Genomic DNA, 17,910 nt, shown 5'->3' with positions numbered 1-17,910 from the left:
TCCGACCGACACAGTTTACAGATATACTCAATCTGATTTAACAGTTATTCCAATATCAGTTTTTCCTGATATTTGTAAAACCCAGAGTGATGGAGAGACATAGAGAGGGAGACATAGAGAGAGAGAGAGAGAGAGAGAGAGAGAGAGAGAGAGAGAGAGAGAGAGAGAGAGAGAGAGAGAGAGAGAGAGAGAGAGAGAGAGAGAGATAAAGGTAGAGAGAGGAATAAAAATAGACAGACAGAAGAGAGAGTGAAAGTAAATAGTGAAAGGGGGACAGCAGAACGTCGAGTCTCCGAGCAGCGAGCTCAGAGCCCACAGAACACAGAACTAAGTCTCCTGAACAGAGCTGAGCCGGCTTGTCTACATTAGAGTTGGAGTTCAGTTTATTTCAAATCTTCTATACTATTGTCGGGACCCATGAGATGCACTCTTCCCTGCGTGAGACGGTGGTATTCAGAGAAAGCTATGCGTTGTTAATCAGCGTTGTTTTTCTAGGGCGTTCTGACACCACCTAGCGGCCGATGTGTGAACTACACTAAAACGGTGGAGCAGCTTGAGGCTGGAGAGCAAAGCTAGCTGTGGAGACAGGGGCGGAGTGGGACACTAATAGCCACCGGGAGAATCCTCCCCGGTCCGGCCCTTCCCGCCCCCCCCCCCCCCCCCCCCCCCAACGACGTTTTTTTTTGTTTGATTTTTCAGTAATAAAAAACATTTCTGTAAAAATGAATGATATAATTATAATTAAGAAAATAAAAATGTGTAAAATAGGCCACAGTTCTGCTCTGTGCGGAAGAGAATTGGCACTCCGAGGCGCACTTCCTTACAAGACCGGTAACCATAGCAACGCCGGTAAACAAAAGCAAGCAACCACGAACTCTCTCGCCTTCTCTGTCTGACGTGTCTATAGGGTCATTCCATTAGACGTGGGGCCGCTCATATATCCCCCTACATTTCCGAAAACGGACTTGCCCTGCAAGCTGTTTATTGGATAAACGCATTTCCCAATCCCAGGAGTCTTTGCTCCATTCTACGTCAATTCAAGAACAAACCAATTAAAGTAAACTGTAGTTCGTATTATTTATTTATGGCTATGAAACTTCTGTGACACCTGATTAATGAAGAATTAAATGAAGTAAAAAAAAATAATATAAAAAAAACCATGAATGAGACATAGAGAGTAAGCAAGTGGTATAAATATTGGTTGGATGTTCACGAAATATATATTGTTTATTTCGGGGATTTCGCGGCGTCTTGACGGGGAATAAATTATGCTCACAACTGTGGGCCGGTCCAACTGACTTCGCAGACCTCGCCGGCCGACCGGGAAATCTCCCGATCGTCCCGACGGCCACTCCGCCTCTGTGTGGAGATATGTATCTCCTAGCATCACACGGAACTCTGCTGGGTTACTGCCTAGCTCTCTCTGTGAGCTTACATGCTATGGTAGCTCACGCTGTTTTTGCGCATTAAAACATGCATGGTTTATATTGCATGCCACAAACGTGTCAAACCCATCGACTCAAAGAGCTGGGGCCTCATGTACTAAGACTTGCGTGGACTTCATACTGAAACTTGGCGTACGCCAAAACCCAGAAACTGTCTTACGCACAAATAAATTCAGATGTATCAAAGTGTGCGAACGCATGGATCCAAGCACGTTTCTTTTGTACATCTCGATCAACGTGGAATTGAGCGCACATGCCGAGGTGCCAAACTCCTCCCTGTCCACGCCCTCATTTAAATATGCAATTTCATTTAAATAGGCCTCTGGACCTGAGATTCACCTCTTAATCCGATCACCTGGCACCATGAACAGAGGCAAAAAACGAAACTTCACGGAGTCTGAGCTCGAGATTTTGCTCCACGAGGTAGAAATGCGCAAGCATATGCTATTGGAACCCTGTCAACAGGGATAAATGCAAAACAAAAGAGAAGTGAGTGGGAGTGTGTTTGCGAGGCCGTCAATGCAGTGGGGTCTCAGCAGCGCACACACTCTGAAATTAAAAAAAAGTGGTCAGACCTCAAGGTGGAGGTGAAGCGGAGGGTTTCTGCCCACCGCCGAAGCGTGACCGCAACAGATGGGGGGACGGGAGTGGGGGAACTCTCCCCCTTCGATTTGAGAGTGGCCGCTTTGATCGGTGACACCAGTGGCGTAGCCAGAAACTAGTGGTGTTCCTGTTTTTTTCTTCAAATGTATTAACTCCAAAATAATACATTAACCATGTATTTTAACAGAGAACAAATGCAACCGCTGCAAAACATAAAGGGACGCAGTGCCCAGAGATGAAGAACACATCGAACGTGTGCGCATACTCATGGAGCCATACTATTACGCATGGTTAACAAACCCATTTAATCAGTATCTGAACAACACCGCTGCTGGGTTAAGAATGTAACGTATTTGCTGCTATATTTGCGCTGCAACTGAATTCACAGGGCAAGGCAGCGTGGCTCGGCTTTGAATGCATTAATTATCTCATATTAATGCATTAATGCATATGAGGCCGGTCTGGACTCATATTAATCTCATATGATGATTCCGTCCCACACAGCTGGCATGGCTCGGCTCAGGGTGGACTGGCACACTCCTGACCGATCGGCCAGCTCCCGCTGGAAGGCCCCTGTTGCCAGGAACCCCAGCGTGGTCAGCACCTGTGTGGGCACGGACAACCCCTGGCTCCTGGCTGTGTGGCGCTCTAGGGCCGGCCGCAGCTCTGCGCACAGCTCCAGTAATACTGGCCTGGGGAAACGAAATCGGCTCATGAGCCAATCATCATCATTTGCGAGTAAGTCCTCGCGTTCCCTAAATATACGTTCCCTTCGGATTTGACCATTTGCGATGTCCTCTAACAACGCTAACGCAGCCATTTTTAAAACAATTTTCTTCATCCATTGCGCATGCTTTTATAGCCACCCATATAATTGCAAGGTGTGTTAATTGTTCATTAGTGTGTCTCTGATGTGCAAATCACTCTGAGTCGTCATGGTTTTCACCTTTTTTCCCAGTTTCCCAGCGTCACCTCTAAGTGTCGCCAAAGGAACAATAGCTGTAGAAACGTGCGTACGACAGCTCTGGAGCTGGCGTGGGGACCGCACATTTTTACGGTCATTTCACGTTTTGTACATCTGAACGTGAGCGTGGAAAAGGACGTACGCCACGTTTTTGTGCGTACGCAACCTTACACCACGCAAGTCTTAGTACATGAGGCCCCTGGGGCCTCATGTACTAAGACTTGCGTGGATTTCATACTGAAACTTGGCGTACGCCAAAACCCAGAAACTGTCTTACGCACAAATAAATTCAGATGTATCAAAGTGTGCGAACGCATGGATCCAAGCACGTTTCTTTTGTACATCTCGATCAACGTGGAATTGAGCGCACATGCCGAGGTGCCAAACTCCTCCCTGTCCACGCCCTCATTTAAATATGCAATTTCATTTAAATAGGCCTCTGGACCTGAGATTCACCTCTTAATCCGATCACCTGGCACCATGAACAAAGGCAAAAAAACGAAACTTCACGGAGTCTGAGCTCGAGATTTTGCTCCACGAGGTAGAAATGCGCAAGCATATGCTATTGGAACCCTGTCAACAGGGATAAATGCAAAACAAAAGAGAAGTGAGTGGGAGTGTGTTTGCGAGGCCGTCAATGCAGTGGGGTCTCAGCAGCGCACACACTCTGAAATTAAAAAAAAGTGGTCAGACCTCAAGGTGGAGGTGAAGCGGAGGGTTTCTGCCCACCGCCGAAGCGTGACCGCAACAGGTGGGGGGACGGGAGTGGGGGAACTCTCCCCCTTCGATTTGAGAGTGGCCGCTTTGATCGGTGACACAGCTCTCACCGGAGTGGTGGGAGCCCATGAAGGGGACGCCGATCATCCCCAAGGTAAATATGCTGAAGTCATAAATGCTGTAATTATACTGGTCATACAATTGGCTGCTTGCAATACACATAAGTCGTGCGTAAAGATGCCAGGATATTAAAGACTTTGACTCGTGTTTATTAACTTAATTTTTTTATTTTTGAATAAACAAGCAAGGAGAGGGCACGGATTGCTCCGTCGGCCCCGGCGTCTCCTCCGTCGGCCCCGGCGTCTCCAGCGCCCTTCGGATTTGACCATTTGCGATGTCCTCTAACAACGCTAACGCAGCCATTTTTAAAACAATTTTCTTCATCCATTGCGCATGCTTTTATAGCCACCCATATAATTGCAAGGTGTGTTAATTGTTCATTAGTGTGTCTCTGATGTGCAAATCACTCTGAGTCATTGTGTTCACCTTTTTTCCCAGTTTCCCAGCGTCACCTCTAAGTGTCGCCAAAGGAACAATAGCTGTAGAAACGTGCGTACGACAGCTCTGGAGCTGGCGTGGGGACCGCACATTTTTACGGTCATTTCACGTTTTGTACATCTGAACGTGAGCGTGGAAAAGGACGTACGCCACGTTTTTGTGCGTACGCAACCTTAGTACATGAGGCCCCAGATGCTTTTGAACGTCAATGTTTTTAACCTCTTCCTGTCGGCAGAGGGCGCCAGAATCACATCTGATCCTCACGAGTCACGATAGAGTCGAACAGACCGGGACTTATTTGAAAGTAACTAGAGCACATGCAGGGGATGGAGCTGGCGAGCCCTGCTAGTTAGTGCCTTGCTCGGGGTAGCTTCAACAAGTTGAAGTATGCGTGGAATCGAACCAGCCGCCCTGGCTTGCGCCTTCCGCAGGGTACAAAGGGAATTTAAACGAGTGAGCCTGGCTGAGTCAGTGCCTTGCCAGGCTGCCCAGGGTCCATGTTAAAGGTACACAGGGAATGGAACCAGCAACCCTGGCAGGTTAGTTCCTTGCTCAGGGTACAGGTTAAAGGGAGACAGGGAATGGCACCGGCACCCTGGTGCCTTGCTCAGGGTACCTGCAGCAGCCGGTCCTGGTCCTGCTGCCACCTCTCCTGTCTCCGCCGCTCGTCCTCCGGGTCCCAGGGCCCCCGCTCCCCTCGGAGTGTCCCCGGGGGCCCCTGGATCCCCACACACACACACACACACACACACACACACACACACACATAGATAACCACACGCACGCGCACACACACACACACACACACACACACACACACACACACACACACACACACACACACACACACACACACACACACACACACACACACACACACACACACACACGCAGGCAGACACACACCCACGTTGAGGGAGAAAGGAAAGGGAGACAGAGAGTTGTTCTAACACAACAGAGTACAGAACACTTCTGCAACACGACTACAACGACGGTCGACGGATCTACAAGACTGCAAGACCACAACACCAGGCTCAGATAAACTACTGGAGGGAGAGAAGTAGGGAGAGGGAGAGAGGTACAGAGGGAGAGGGAGAGAGAGGGAGAGAGGGAAAGAGGAAAACAGAGGAAGAAAGAGAAGGAGAGAGAGTGAAAGGAGAGCCATAACTGGAGTGGTATGGGCCATGTGCCGTGGGTAATAATAAACAGTGTTCTGTTTTCTAAAGTTTCAGTCTGTAGTGTTCATGTTCATGTTTAGATCACATCCCATAAACAACGCCTGGCGGGGGGTCCGTACTCACGTTGCTATGGCGACCCTGCTCCTTGCCATCTGCAGGGGGAGAGAGGGACACAGAGAGGGAGACAGAGAGCTAGCGTTAGCCGCGAGCGCTAAAGAGCTGCACGCTAGCACACAGGGGGACATGCGACGGCTGAGGGTTAGTGATGTTAGACCACAACATGGAGGCGTTTCAGCGACAACATCCGTTCAACAAGAGGTTCTTCACAAACACAGAACACCAAGCAAGTCTGTGTGGATGAATCGGAAAAACCCACCTATCAGACGATCGCGTCAGCGGGCTCGTAACACACCCTTACTAAAGACTTCTATAATAACAGTGGACTGTACTGGTCTGGTCGTAGTAGTAAAGCAGTATTAACTAGGGGTGGGAATCACAGGGTACCTCACAACACGATACACGATACGCGATACATGGCCCGTGACACGATAATATCGTGATATTATCGTGAGATTCTGCGATAATCTATATATTATTAGACAATCCTATAATGATACATCACGATATATGTCTCACGATGAATACAAAATGACTGTGTAAAGGTAAATTGCTGAACTCTTTATTTCACAGTCCAATCTGAGTTTTTGGCTAGTTTTTCAGCTACTCGTCTTTGGCTAGTTATAGTTATAGTTTCCTTCATTCTTGTGTTGAGCGCCACCTGGAGGAGCAGGGAAATCAGTTCAGAACGCCTTATTTAATTAATTCAAAGTTCGATATTTGGGGCAATATCTCCTGACGAATCATTCAGGAACAAAGCATAAAAATGCAAAAATCAAATAAAAAAAAAAAAAAAAATTATAAAAAAAATCGACAAATATAACGGCATTTGACACCAGTGCATCGATCCTTGCATCGCACGGAGAATGACGACGATATATCGCCGTATCACTATTTTGTCCCACCCCTGGCATTAACCACTCACTGTTGTTAGCGAACATGTTAACAAAGTCCAAAGCAGAAGCGAACCAAGAACAGCAACAGAAGCTAAACAAGACGCAACAAGCTAAGGGAGTTGGGCAGCCCCTGACGGCAGGGGGGGGAGACCCTGTAAAATATCTGAGGGGCGGAGTTACCTGGCGAGAGGAAGAACTCCCGACGGGAACTCACACTGTTTAGGAGCTCTACATGGGGAGGGGGGGAGGAGGATGGTGGAGAGGAGAGGAGAGGGGAGTGGGGAAAGGAGGGCGGAAGAGGGGAGGAGGAGGGGGGGAGAGGGGAGGAGGAGAGGAGGGGGAGGTGGGGCGGAGAGGAGGTGGGGAGGAGAGGGAGAGGAGGAGGAGGAAGAGAAGAAGGAGTCAGGCGAGGAGCAGACCTATCGCTCTCCTGCGAGCGAAGGTGAAACACAAAAAATATGACCTTTCACCCAGGAAGCAAACCATAAGAAGCAGGAGGAGGAGGAGGTGCAGGAGGAGGAACAGGCCTTAGTATTATGGGATGTATTCACCTGTTCTGGTGGCAGAGGGAGAGCTGTAACCGAGGGAGACGGAGACATCTGGAAGACCGTCTGATGCGTAGGACCAATCGGGCAGCGAGCCGCTGGGCTGCAGACACACACTAGGCTCTGATTGGACGAGAGGGGGGGTGTTTGGTTTGGGAGTCTGCGTCGGTTCCATGGACGTGTTCTGAGGTTCTGTAAGGGAACACAACAGACCTGATGAGGTTCTGTTTCAGCGACACCAGATCTCAGCAGCACAGCGAGACACACGGACACACTGATCCGTGTGTCTCGGATCAGTGCTGTTCCTAAAACTTCCACACGAGGGCAGACTGACGGTGAGAGAAAATGTCCTAATCAAACAGGAAACTAGGGGGTCACAGCAGAAAGACTGAAACAGGTATAAAAATACATAAATTAAAATTAAATAAAAATACACATATCCTATATACAAAATGAGAGATGTAGAAACGTAGATCTATGTACACAATAACAGAATTAGAAACATAGATCTATATAAACTATGAGAGTGTTAAAAATGTAGATCTCCAGTCAGAGAACCGAGTGTGACGTCTGACCTGGGGGCGGAGCTTCAGCCTTTGGCTCCTCCCTCTTCAGATGGTCAGCAGTTTCTCCGCCTCCTCTCAGCTCCCCTTGCTCCTGGAGGAGAAACAGGAGGTGTGAGTCTTTATGTAATACATCACGTAATAATGTGTCTAACCCCAACCTGCTCCTGAATGACCTGCCTCTGCACTGTCTAACCCCTACCTGCTCCTAAATGACCTAATCTAGACCGAGTGTTGATTGGTTTCAGTATTAGCCCCTCCCCCTCCTCACCGTGGGGGCGGAGCTGGGTCTGCCCGGGGGGGCGGGGCCCAGGGGGGCGAGGCTCCGGGCTCCAGGACCGGGCTGTGGAGGCCCCTGGATGGCGACAGGCAGGGCCAAGGCGGGCGAGGGCAATGTGGGCGTGTCCATGGTGGGCGTGGCCCGGGGAGGCGTGGCCCGGGGAGGCGTGGCCGGGGTGGGTGAAGGGGGGAGGAGAGGCAGTGGTCGGGAGGGGGAGGGTTGGAGGTGCGAAGGAGAATCTGTTGGCGTGCTGAGGGCGACATCATTTCCTGTGTCTCCGGTGACGAGCTTCAAAATGTCCGCCTGTCGGGGGGGGGGGGGGGGGAGCAAGTTAATTCATTTACCAGGAAGATCTACATATTAAAATACCTTTTGATGTGAGAGAGGGGGAGGCTGGGAGAGGAGGTTTCATGACGAGACCTCCCCCTCCCCCCCTGTGTGTGGGCTCTCATTGTGAGTCTGGGATCCACTTCACAGGGCGAGTGGCCCCACTCATCTGCTCCTTAAGTCTATAGGACCGGGGCCCCCCCATTCACCGGGGGCCCGACCACATTCCAGATCCACTCCTCACTCGCCCCGTTTCATAAAGACCTCGACAGAAACCCTGTAACCCACGACGACGGATCCACCCTCACCAGACCCTGAACCCCCCCAGACCCCCCACCCCCAGACCCTACAACCCCCAGGCCCTACACCCCCAGACCCTACACCCCCAAGACCCTATAGCCACCAGACCCTGAAACCCCCAGACCCTGAAACCCCCAGACCCTCCACCCCCAGACCCTACAGCCACCAGACCCTACAGCCACCAGACCCTGAAACCCCCAGACCCTCCACCCCCCAGACCCCCTAGAAAATTCACCAGAGGGGAGAGACGCACCTTCCCACTCACAGGTCCTGGTTCTGCTGAGGGTCCTGGAGAACCAGGAGATCTAGAGGGTCCTGGAGATCCAGAGGGTCCTGATCCCCGGGGTCTGGAGGGGGAGGCGGGGGCCCTGGGGAGGGGCCGGGGGCTCAGCAGGGGCCCGGCTTCAGGGGAGAGGGGGGCGCGTGAGCAGGGGGGCTCCGAGGACCGCGAGCGAATCTGCGGGCGGTGGGGGGGCGAGGAGGGGGAGGAGCCTCGGGGGACCTCCTCCACCCGGGCCTCCACCGTGGCGGTGAAGCGAGGCGCCGGTGCCGACTGCTGCCGCAGGAACCTCATTGGTCCGTCGGAGTCGTGGGCGGGGCCGAGGGGGGAGAGAGGGGAGAGGGGGGAGGCAGGGCCGTGGTCCAGGAGTTTGGGCAGCTGCAGCCGCTCCATCACGGCCTCGCTGATGGAGAAGCGCTGGGTGTAGCGCTGGAGCACCACCGCCGCCTCCTCGGGGGAACGGGCGCTGCGATAGGCCAGGCGTAGCTCCTCCTCCCGACGCTCCCTGTGGGGGGGGGGGGGGGGGGGAGGAGAGTTACTAGGCAACCACACTCTCATCCGCCTCAACACACGTTCACGACTTCCTCAGATGGAGGAGGAAACTCAAACTATGTCTAATAACACATTATAGAACGTTTAACGTAAACAGGAAACAGGAATTAGTCAGATAGAGGTGTAAACAAAAAGTAGAGTCAGATAGAGATGTAAACAGGAAGTAGGGTCAGAAAAAGATGTAAACAGGAAGTAGAGTCAGATAGAGATGTTAACAGGAAGTAGAGTAAGATAGAGATGTTAACAGGAAGTAGAGTAAGATAGAGATTTAACAGGAAGTAGATTTAGGCTGAGGTATGATGCAAAAACAAGAAGTTGAGCTTTGTAAACAGGACATGAGGTCGTACTTGTCCTCCACGATCTCGCGGTACGTCTTGATGCTCTTCCTGCGCTGGGCGGATGCCCCGCCGCCTGACATCAGCTGCTCCATCCTCTTCCTCTCCTCCTCCTTCCTCATCAGGTCCTGAGACACACTGCGCCGCCGCGTCTTCCAGCGCGCCAGGTCCTAACACACACACACACACATGCACACGCACACACACACAAACATATAAAGACGCAACATATACGCAGAAACACACACACACATACACACCATACACGCAGAGACACACACACACACACACAATATAAGAGCATAAATGCCTAAATATCCATATTTAATATACATACACATGTATTAATGTCGACACACAAACACAGACACATGTATATAAATATACATATTATATAATAATCTAAATACACATGTACATGTTTTTACAGACGCACATTTTAAATAAATACATCTAACCAACAATGAGAAATACATTTAAATACATTTAACCATCAAACAGGAAGTAGAACATCACAGACTACAGGAAGTAGATACAAAAGGACAGGAAGTGGACAACAACAGGACAGGAAGTGCACCACAACAGGTCAGTTAGTGGAGGAGCTCACATCCTGCCAGTGGTCGTCGTCGTCCTTCATGCGGTGGTACTGGCTGTGGATCCCCTCGTGGCGTGCCTGGCAGTGGGGCTGAAGCCCCACCTCCTCGCCACGCATGTCAATCATACTCACACTCCTGGAGAGAAACATACACACGCACACCCACACACACACAGTTAGATAGACAGGCTGTACATCGTTCTCCCTGTCTGACTGCACCTTCTGCGTTTCCTCAGGGAACCTCCAGCTCTATAGAGCTAGAAGAGTCAGCATAGAGCTAGAGCAGTTAGCATAGACCCAGAGCAGAAGAGTTAGCATAGAGCTAGAGCTGAAGAGTCAGCATAGAGCTAGAGTAATTAGCATAGAGCTAGAGCACAAGAGATAGCATAGAGCTGGAGCAGAAGAGTTAGCATAGAGCTAGGGCAGTTAGCATAGAGCTAGAGTAATTAGGATAGGGCTAGAGCAGAAGAGATAGCAAAGAGCTGGAGCAGAAGAGTTAGCATAGAGCTGGAGCAGTTAGCATCGAGCTAGAGCAGAAGAGATAGCATAGAGCTAGAGCTGAAGAGTAAATATAGAGCTAGAGCGGAAGAGATAGCATAGAGCTAGAGCAGTTAGCAGAGAGCTGGAGCAATTAGCAAAGAGCTAGAGCAGAAGAGATTGCATAGAGCTGGAGCAGAAGAGTTAACATAGAGCTAGAGCTGTTAGCTTAGAGGTAGAGCAGGAGAGATAGCATAGAGCTAGAGCAGTTAGCATAGAGTTAGAGCAGAAGAGATAGCATATAGAGCTTGTGCAGGTAGAGTCCCTGCTGTCTGGCCTGCTCTCTGCAGTGGCTACAGATTAGCATTCAGAAGGTAGCAGCGTGCCTCCACCACTCATGTTCAGTTCCTTAGCAACACAGCAAACATCTCAAACTCAGGGGGGCGACGTGCTCAGTGAGACATGCCGCGGATTCCAGTTAGGTCTGTGTTCAGCGTTAGGGTCGGGCCCAGTGTTAGGGGCGGGCCCAGCGTTAGGGGTGGGCCCAGCATTAGGGCACGTCTGCGATGGGGCAGGCAAAGAGTTAGGGGCGGGCACAGCGTTGGGGGCGGGCCCAGCGTTAGGGGCGGGCCCAGCCTAAATGGCGCATCCAGCATTACGGTTGTGTCCATAATAAGGGGTGTGCCCTGGGATAGGATTGTATACAGCCTTAGAGGTGTGTCCAATGTTAAAGAGTGTCCTTAAAATAGTGTGTCTCAAGACAAGTCCAAGTCTTGTTTGTTAGCCAATCGCTATGTTCTTGCCAAAGTCAACTCCATGAACTTATCAATCAATGAATCAATTAAACAATCAAATTTGAATAATAGTTATAACTATTCAAGCCGTTAATGTATATATTTTATACATTTATACCAGGGGCTTTAATCCAGTTAACTGACAGTACTCTTCCATCAATTGATTTGTCCAGGAGAAACTTTATTGGCAGAGTGTAGCATTGCAGCGACAGGCCTAAGGCAGCCAATCACAGCAGGACTTACTGTGAGGTGGCGGTCCTACTAGCAGTGGTTCTGATGGACCATGGAGAGAGACGAGAAGGGGGAGGGAGAGAGAATGATAGAGAGCCACCATAGAACCAAACACACCCTGTATAGCAACACACAATTAAACAACACCTGTTTGTTAGCTAGATTGCTCTAGGCTCTAGATAGCCGATAGCCTCTAGCTAACCGTTAGCCTCTAGCTAGCTGGCTAACCTGAAACACTATGACCTCGCTCAGCAGACATAAGGCTCAACTAGAAAGCGTTATGTACGGTCTATAAAGTGTTACTTAATTCAAGGGAAACTGTTTAATGTTTATGAGTCGTTGACATTCAGTCCGTCTCATATCTAAGTGACAGTGACAGACGACCAATGAGAAGAGGTCAGAGACGCCCGTTCCGCCCACAAGGGGGAGCTGTCCTCCACCAGACCTCAGCAGGAGCAGCTGGGAGGTGAGGTTGAACACATCCATGAGGTCTAGGGGCTAACCACCTGACCTCCTGACCTGTCATCCATGAGGTCTAGGGGCTGACCTCAGCCTGAGCTTCCAGGCTGTGGTGGAGATGTACTCCAGACTCCTACAGACAGGTGAATCAGCTTCATGACACCTTCAGGCTCCAGGGACCACATGAGGGGTTTAGTCGGGTGATGGAGGCTAGCTAGCTCACCCTGCAGCTGACGGAGCTGTCTGGGTGGATGTTTCTAACCCTGCCAGGAAGCAGGAAGTGGAGCTTCCTTTGAATAATCACAACACACATGCTTTTCAAAGTAAAAGTTATGTCCTGTTGGGTTACCTTTTAAAATTAAAAGCCCTGCGGTGTGACCACTCCCTGCCACTGATCAGAGGACCGACTCCCGGGCATAACCTCAGTCGTACTGACTATTTATCTTTTGTGTTTCCAGGTTTCATCCCTTGCAGCGTGCTGATTGGCTGCTCTAGTTTGAGCTGACTAATCAGGCGTCAGCGTTGGAACATGCTACAGCCAAAGATCATCCAGGCGATCGGAAGCAAAACAAAACATCGGAAACGTTCAGTCAAAGTCGGCCGAACGACTCAGCGTCATGCAGTGAAAACGGGACAAAATTAAAACCAACGACATTCCAGCTCGTCTAGGCTGACGGTCCGATCTAAAGCAGGTGGTCATGTGATCACGTGATCGTCAGCATTCCATTCACGCATGAGCCAACGCGTAGTTCACATGCTGCAAAGCATCATGGAAGTTGTAGTTCTCCCGGGCCTGCGGCTGTAGTTCCCTGCGGTCGGAGACGCATGCAGTGCGTCGGCGTGACAACGGCGGCTCACGTTGGCGACGGCGCCGTCATCGTCTCCCCTCCGCTGGTTTTCATGGTGACGCTGGCGTCTGGGACGGGCAGGAAGCTGGGCTTGGTGGGTGGGGCTCGGGGGGGCGGGGACGGGGTCATATTTCGGAGGGAACGCCTTTGGCCTCGCTCCGACACCCCGGCCAATGAGAACGCAGCCCTCGTCCTGATAAGCACCGCCTCTTCCTCCTCCCCGTAAATCTCAGACGGCGACTTCCTGTCCGTGGGTGAGGTGGGGGCCGCGCTGGTCGCTAGGGGCGGCAGGCGCAGGAAGTGCTCCTCGGAGGAGCAGCGTGCGGCGGCGCTGCTGGGAGAACGCCGCGTTACACAGGCCACGCCCCAAAGCTTAGCTCAGCTAGCTCGGTTAGCGTAGCCAATACACGTGAAGTCTCTCCTCAAATCACCCCTCGGCTGTAATCAGGAGCTTTGAAACCCTTAATTTGGTGCCGCTAACCATTCCAGGGCTAACCACCAGTGCTAACTATTCCAGGGTTAACAACCAGTGCTAACCATTCCAGGGCTAACCACCAGTGCTAACCATTCCAGGGCTAACAACCAGTGCTAACCATTCCAGGGCTGACCACCAGTGCTAACCATTCCAGGGCTAACCACCAGTGCTAACCATTCCAGGGCTAACCACCAGTGCTTACCATTCCAGGGCTAACCACCAGTGCTAACCATTCCATGGCTAACCACTAGTGCTAACCATTCTAGGGCTAACCACCAGTGCTAACCATTCCAGGGCTAACCACCAGTGCTAACCATTCCAGGGCTAACCACCAGTGCTAACCATTCCAGGGCTAAACACCAGTGCTAACAAACGGAAATCACCTGTTTTTTCCTTCACACTGTCAGTCATCGCGGGCACTAGCGATCTGCACACAGGCTGTGTATTTGTATATCTGTTTTATATTTGTCTAAATGAGTCATGCCTGTGTATTTGTTATTTGTACCTTTATTCCTGGTGGGACACACAACCTCAGGAAGACCACCTTGTTTCCTTCACATCCTGAGGGTGGTCCCCACCTCACTTTCACTGTGTGTGTGTGTGTGTGTGTGTGTGTGTGTGTGTGTGTGTGTGTGTGTGTGTGTGTGTGTGTGTGTGTGTGTGTGTGTGTGTGTGTGTGTGTGTGTGTGTGTGTGTGTGTGTGTGTCAACACGGCTTGCCATCAGGGTTGGTTTCATTGCAGCTTACAGAGTAAACACCAAAGCATTCTACCCATCATGCATCTCTCCTTCTGTTCATTCTGTTTAAACTGTTCAAATCGATTCATCCGTCTACCGATCCAGTCGTCCATCTCCGCACCGTCTTTCTACACAAGAGGGACGGGGATGATATCATATGGGCGGAGTCATCCCTGTGGGAGGGAGGAGTCACCTGTGGTCGGAGCTAACCGCCAGCTGATTGGCTGTCTCCCGGGGGGGCGTGTTGTGGGGTCGGGGCTGGGGAGCACTGCACCTCCTGAAGGACAGTCCCCAGAGGCCAGGAGGCGGGATGGCCCCTCCCACCTCCTCCTCCTGCTCCGTCATCCAGTTCTGCGGTCCGGTGACCAGTGGAGGGGGTGGAGGAGGGGTAACCATAGTGACCGGGGTGTTATGGGGTGTTCGGAGAGGGGAGGGGCTAGGGGGATGGGACTGGGGCTCCAGGGACGGACTGTTGACTCGGGTCATGTGACTAAAGGAGCAACAACAACAACCACCACAGTCCCAGAGGACGGTGTCCACGGCAACGATGGAACCAGGAAGTGATGTGAAGGTTCACAGGGGACCACCGTATATGGTCCAGGAGTAGGAGGAGGATGATACGCATTAGAGGAGAGGGGAGAGGGAGGGGTGGTAAGAGGGCGAGAGAGAGAGAGAGAGAGAGAGAGAGAGAGAGAGAGAGAGAGAGAGAGAGAGAGAGAGAGAGAGAGAGAGAGAGAGAGAGAGAGAGAGAGAGAGAGAGAGAAAGAGAGAAAGAGAGAGAGAGATAGAGACACACACCGACAGGGAGAGAGGAGAAAGAGAGAGGGAGATGGAGAGAGGGGTAGAGAGAGAGAAAGGAGAGAGAAAGAGAGAGAGAGGGATTGAAGGACGGATAGCGAGAGGTTTGTAGAGACGGAATAAAAAGTTATGGAGAGAGATTAAACAGAACAGAAACACAATATATTATGACATAATCGATGGAGATAATTCATGATTTGCTAAATAAATGTTTAAAACTGACGGTTAAGTTGAGGCTGCTGTGTTGTGTTGCATTAAAAGCATCGCTTCCTGGTGCCCATGACAACACAAAAAACCGGAAGGGACTTCACCGCCCTTCAGGAAACAACTTCAATCTCAGCACCAATCCAGAGGCAGTTCAAATCCTCTACAGCCAATGAAAGCCCACCATCAAAATTGGAGTAGATATCTTTTTTTTTTAAGAGTGAGCGACTGTTGATCTATAATCCCAGCTCTCTGTGTCAGCAGATGTACCCCTCTATATACCTACCTATATATACACACACACCTCTAAATACCTACTTATATAAACCTCTATATACCTAGTACCTACCTATATCTATACCTCTGCACCCTCCCTGCACGTTGCCTATCAGGGGGTCTTACACAACCAGGACCCCCACGGGGGACACAGGACCCAACAGGACCCCACATGGGGGACACAGGACCCCATAGGACCCTTTAGACACCCGGTCACTTTCAAGACAACGTCAGGAGTGTACCATCTAAGGTCAATGACATTTGTATTTAAACTCTGCCCTCACATTTCATTAAAGGGACACTGTTTAATATTTTCAGTCATTTATAACCTCAAATCAACGTATTCATTCATAAATAAGTCCTCATTGGTGTGAAATTATCTCTGCCAAAAATCTCACTTATCCTCCTGAGCGAAGAATAATTAATATGTAGTTACTTAGGACGGGTAAGCTTCATGGAGGCTTCCATGTTCTTCCGGTCTATGAACTGCCGAGAGGGACAAAAAGCACTACGTGGTACAGGAAATGCAAACGCGTTTTCACTCTGAGCCAGCGTGAATGATGACTGAAATACTTCACTATCTTGCTCGAGGAATAATTACTCATACATCATTAGCTTACACTAATGATTCAATGCAGTTTGAAATTTGTTTGAAATAACGAACCTCATCATCACTCGAATGACTCGATGAGGTAGCATTGGATGATATGACACAGCTTCTTGGCACATACTGCCCACCGTAGTTTTTGAACAAGCGAGCACTAATAGTTTGAATGCAATATACAATTGTACCACTAGTTGGGAGTAATTTTTACACAGTGTCCCTTTAAGTATCTAATATTAAAGTCTGATACAAAGAACTGCATATTAGAGATGTGTGGATGATTCTTTAACATATTTTTATCAACTAAACAGTGAATAAGCAGTAAATTGCCCCGGTTCCAACCCTAACCCTAACCCTAACCAAGGTACACTCCTCTCACCTGAGCGGTCTGTCGCCCCCTACAGGCGAGGAGGTGGTGCTCCAGCTGCTACGCGGCACCTCCTCCTGGTCGCCCCTCCGGCGCCGCAGCGGGCCGGGGAGGTGGCCCGGGGGGGGCAGGTGGGCGGCGGCCTGGAGGGGGGCGGGGGCCAGGTGGGCGGCGGCCTGGCTGCGGGTGGGCAGGTATTGGTTGAAAGGCACGGCGGCCCGCGGCTCGCTCACCGAGGTGCGGCGGGCGAGCATGTCGTCCTTCCTCACGTCCGGAACCTTCCGCTGGGTCGGGGAGTCGGACTCAGAGTCAGAGCCACGGCCTGGAGGGGGAGAGAGGGAGGGAGGGGGGAGGAGGGAGGGAGGAAGGGAGGGGGAGAGGGGGCGAGAGAGGGAGAGGAGGAGGAGAGGGGGAGGAGGGAGGGAGGGAGGGGGAGAGGGAGGGAGGGAGGGAGGGAGGGAGAGGGAGAGAGGGGGAGGAGGAGGAGGAGGGGGAGGAGGAGGAGGAGGGGGAGAGGGGGGTAAGAGAGGGAGGGAGGGAGAAGGAGAGTTGGGGAGAGAGAAGGAGAGGGACGAAGAGTGGGTGAGTAAGTGAGAGACCGATGGAGAGAGGTGCAGAGAACGAGAGACAGAGAAAGAGAAAGCTGAATGAAGAGCGAGAGTGACAGAGAGTGAGGGACAGATATAGCCCAGTAAACAGTAAACAGGTCTAAACCAGAACAGCTCCACGCCAGGGTCGTGGACGCCACCAGACGTGGCCGGCCGCTGATTGCAGGGTGAGAGAGCCGACCTAAGGCCAGTGGTGCGTCTGTATTGTTGTGTGGTGTCCTCTCCCGGGTCCTCACACTGTAAATCACCATGCTGACAGGAGGAATGCTGGCGTCTCGCTGCGTAGATCACTGCAGAACGAGCCAGCGTCGCACAGCGTGTCTCCATCAGGCACTACGCTCAGGGCCAGGATCAGAGAGACACCTGGAGCCACCAGGCTTTACGAGTCCAGGACTTCCCCCGCTCGCCCCTCCAATCATCCGCACATCCACCATGAACCTGAGCAGCACTCAGGTTGAAGCTCCTCAGCAGACACAAGCACCAAGTGTTCCCTTACTGCAGCAGAGGTTTCAGAAGATGGGATCCAGAATCCCCCATGGGACCCAGATATGATCAGGCTTCTCCAAGGTTAAAAACAGCCTCCTCCCAGTTAACCAACAAGCACCTCCCAGTTTACCCACAAGCTCCTTCCAGTTTAACAACAGGCTCCTCCTAGTGTAAGAACAGGCTCCTCCTGCTCTCACAGGACGGCCTTCTGGGTGTAACGAGGGATTTGCCTTGTAAAGCGGTTCAGGAAGGCCGGAGCTGCGTATGGAAATGCAACAAGCAGAAGGATGT

General features: G+C 51.1%; 1 protein-coding gene across 1 annotated transcript in view; it reads right to left on the bottom strand.

Moving 5' to 3' along the window:
- The window catches only part of LOC130390979 (LIM and calponin homology domains-containing protein 1-like), a 59,406-nt gene that overhangs the window by 6,146 nt on the left and 35,350 nt on the right, over positions 1 to 17,910 (bottom strand). Inside the window, exons 8-17 of the mRNA XM_056601162.1 lie at positions 16,538 to 16,847; positions 10,268 to 10,391; positions 9,673 to 9,830; positions 8,747 to 9,278; positions 7,858 to 8,169; positions 7,599 to 7,680; positions 7,030 to 7,215; positions 6,659 to 6,706; positions 5,589 to 5,617; positions 4,904 to 5,005 (exon numbers count right to left, since the gene is read on the bottom strand). Coding sequence (XP_056457137.1) covers positions 4,904 to 5,005; positions 5,589 to 5,617; positions 6,659 to 6,706; positions 7,030 to 7,215; positions 7,599 to 7,680; positions 7,858 to 8,169; positions 8,747 to 9,278; positions 9,673 to 9,830; positions 10,268 to 10,391; positions 16,538 to 16,847 — 1,883 coding nt within the window. The remainder of the gene's footprint in view (positions 1 to 4,903; positions 5,006 to 5,588; positions 5,618 to 6,658; positions 6,707 to 7,029; positions 7,216 to 7,598; positions 7,681 to 7,857; positions 8,170 to 8,746; positions 9,279 to 9,672; positions 9,831 to 10,267; positions 10,392 to 16,537; positions 16,848 to 17,910) is intronic.

This window comes from Gadus chalcogrammus, chromosome 10 (assembly GCF_026213295.1).
Source record: "Gadus chalcogrammus isolate NIFS_2021 chromosome 10, NIFS_Gcha_1.0, whole genome shotgun sequence".
Lineage (NCBI taxonomy): Eukaryota > Metazoa > Chordata > Actinopteri > Gadiformes > Gadidae > Gadus > Gadus chalcogrammus.
This window is presented reverse-complemented; position numbering and strand designations above follow the sequence as displayed.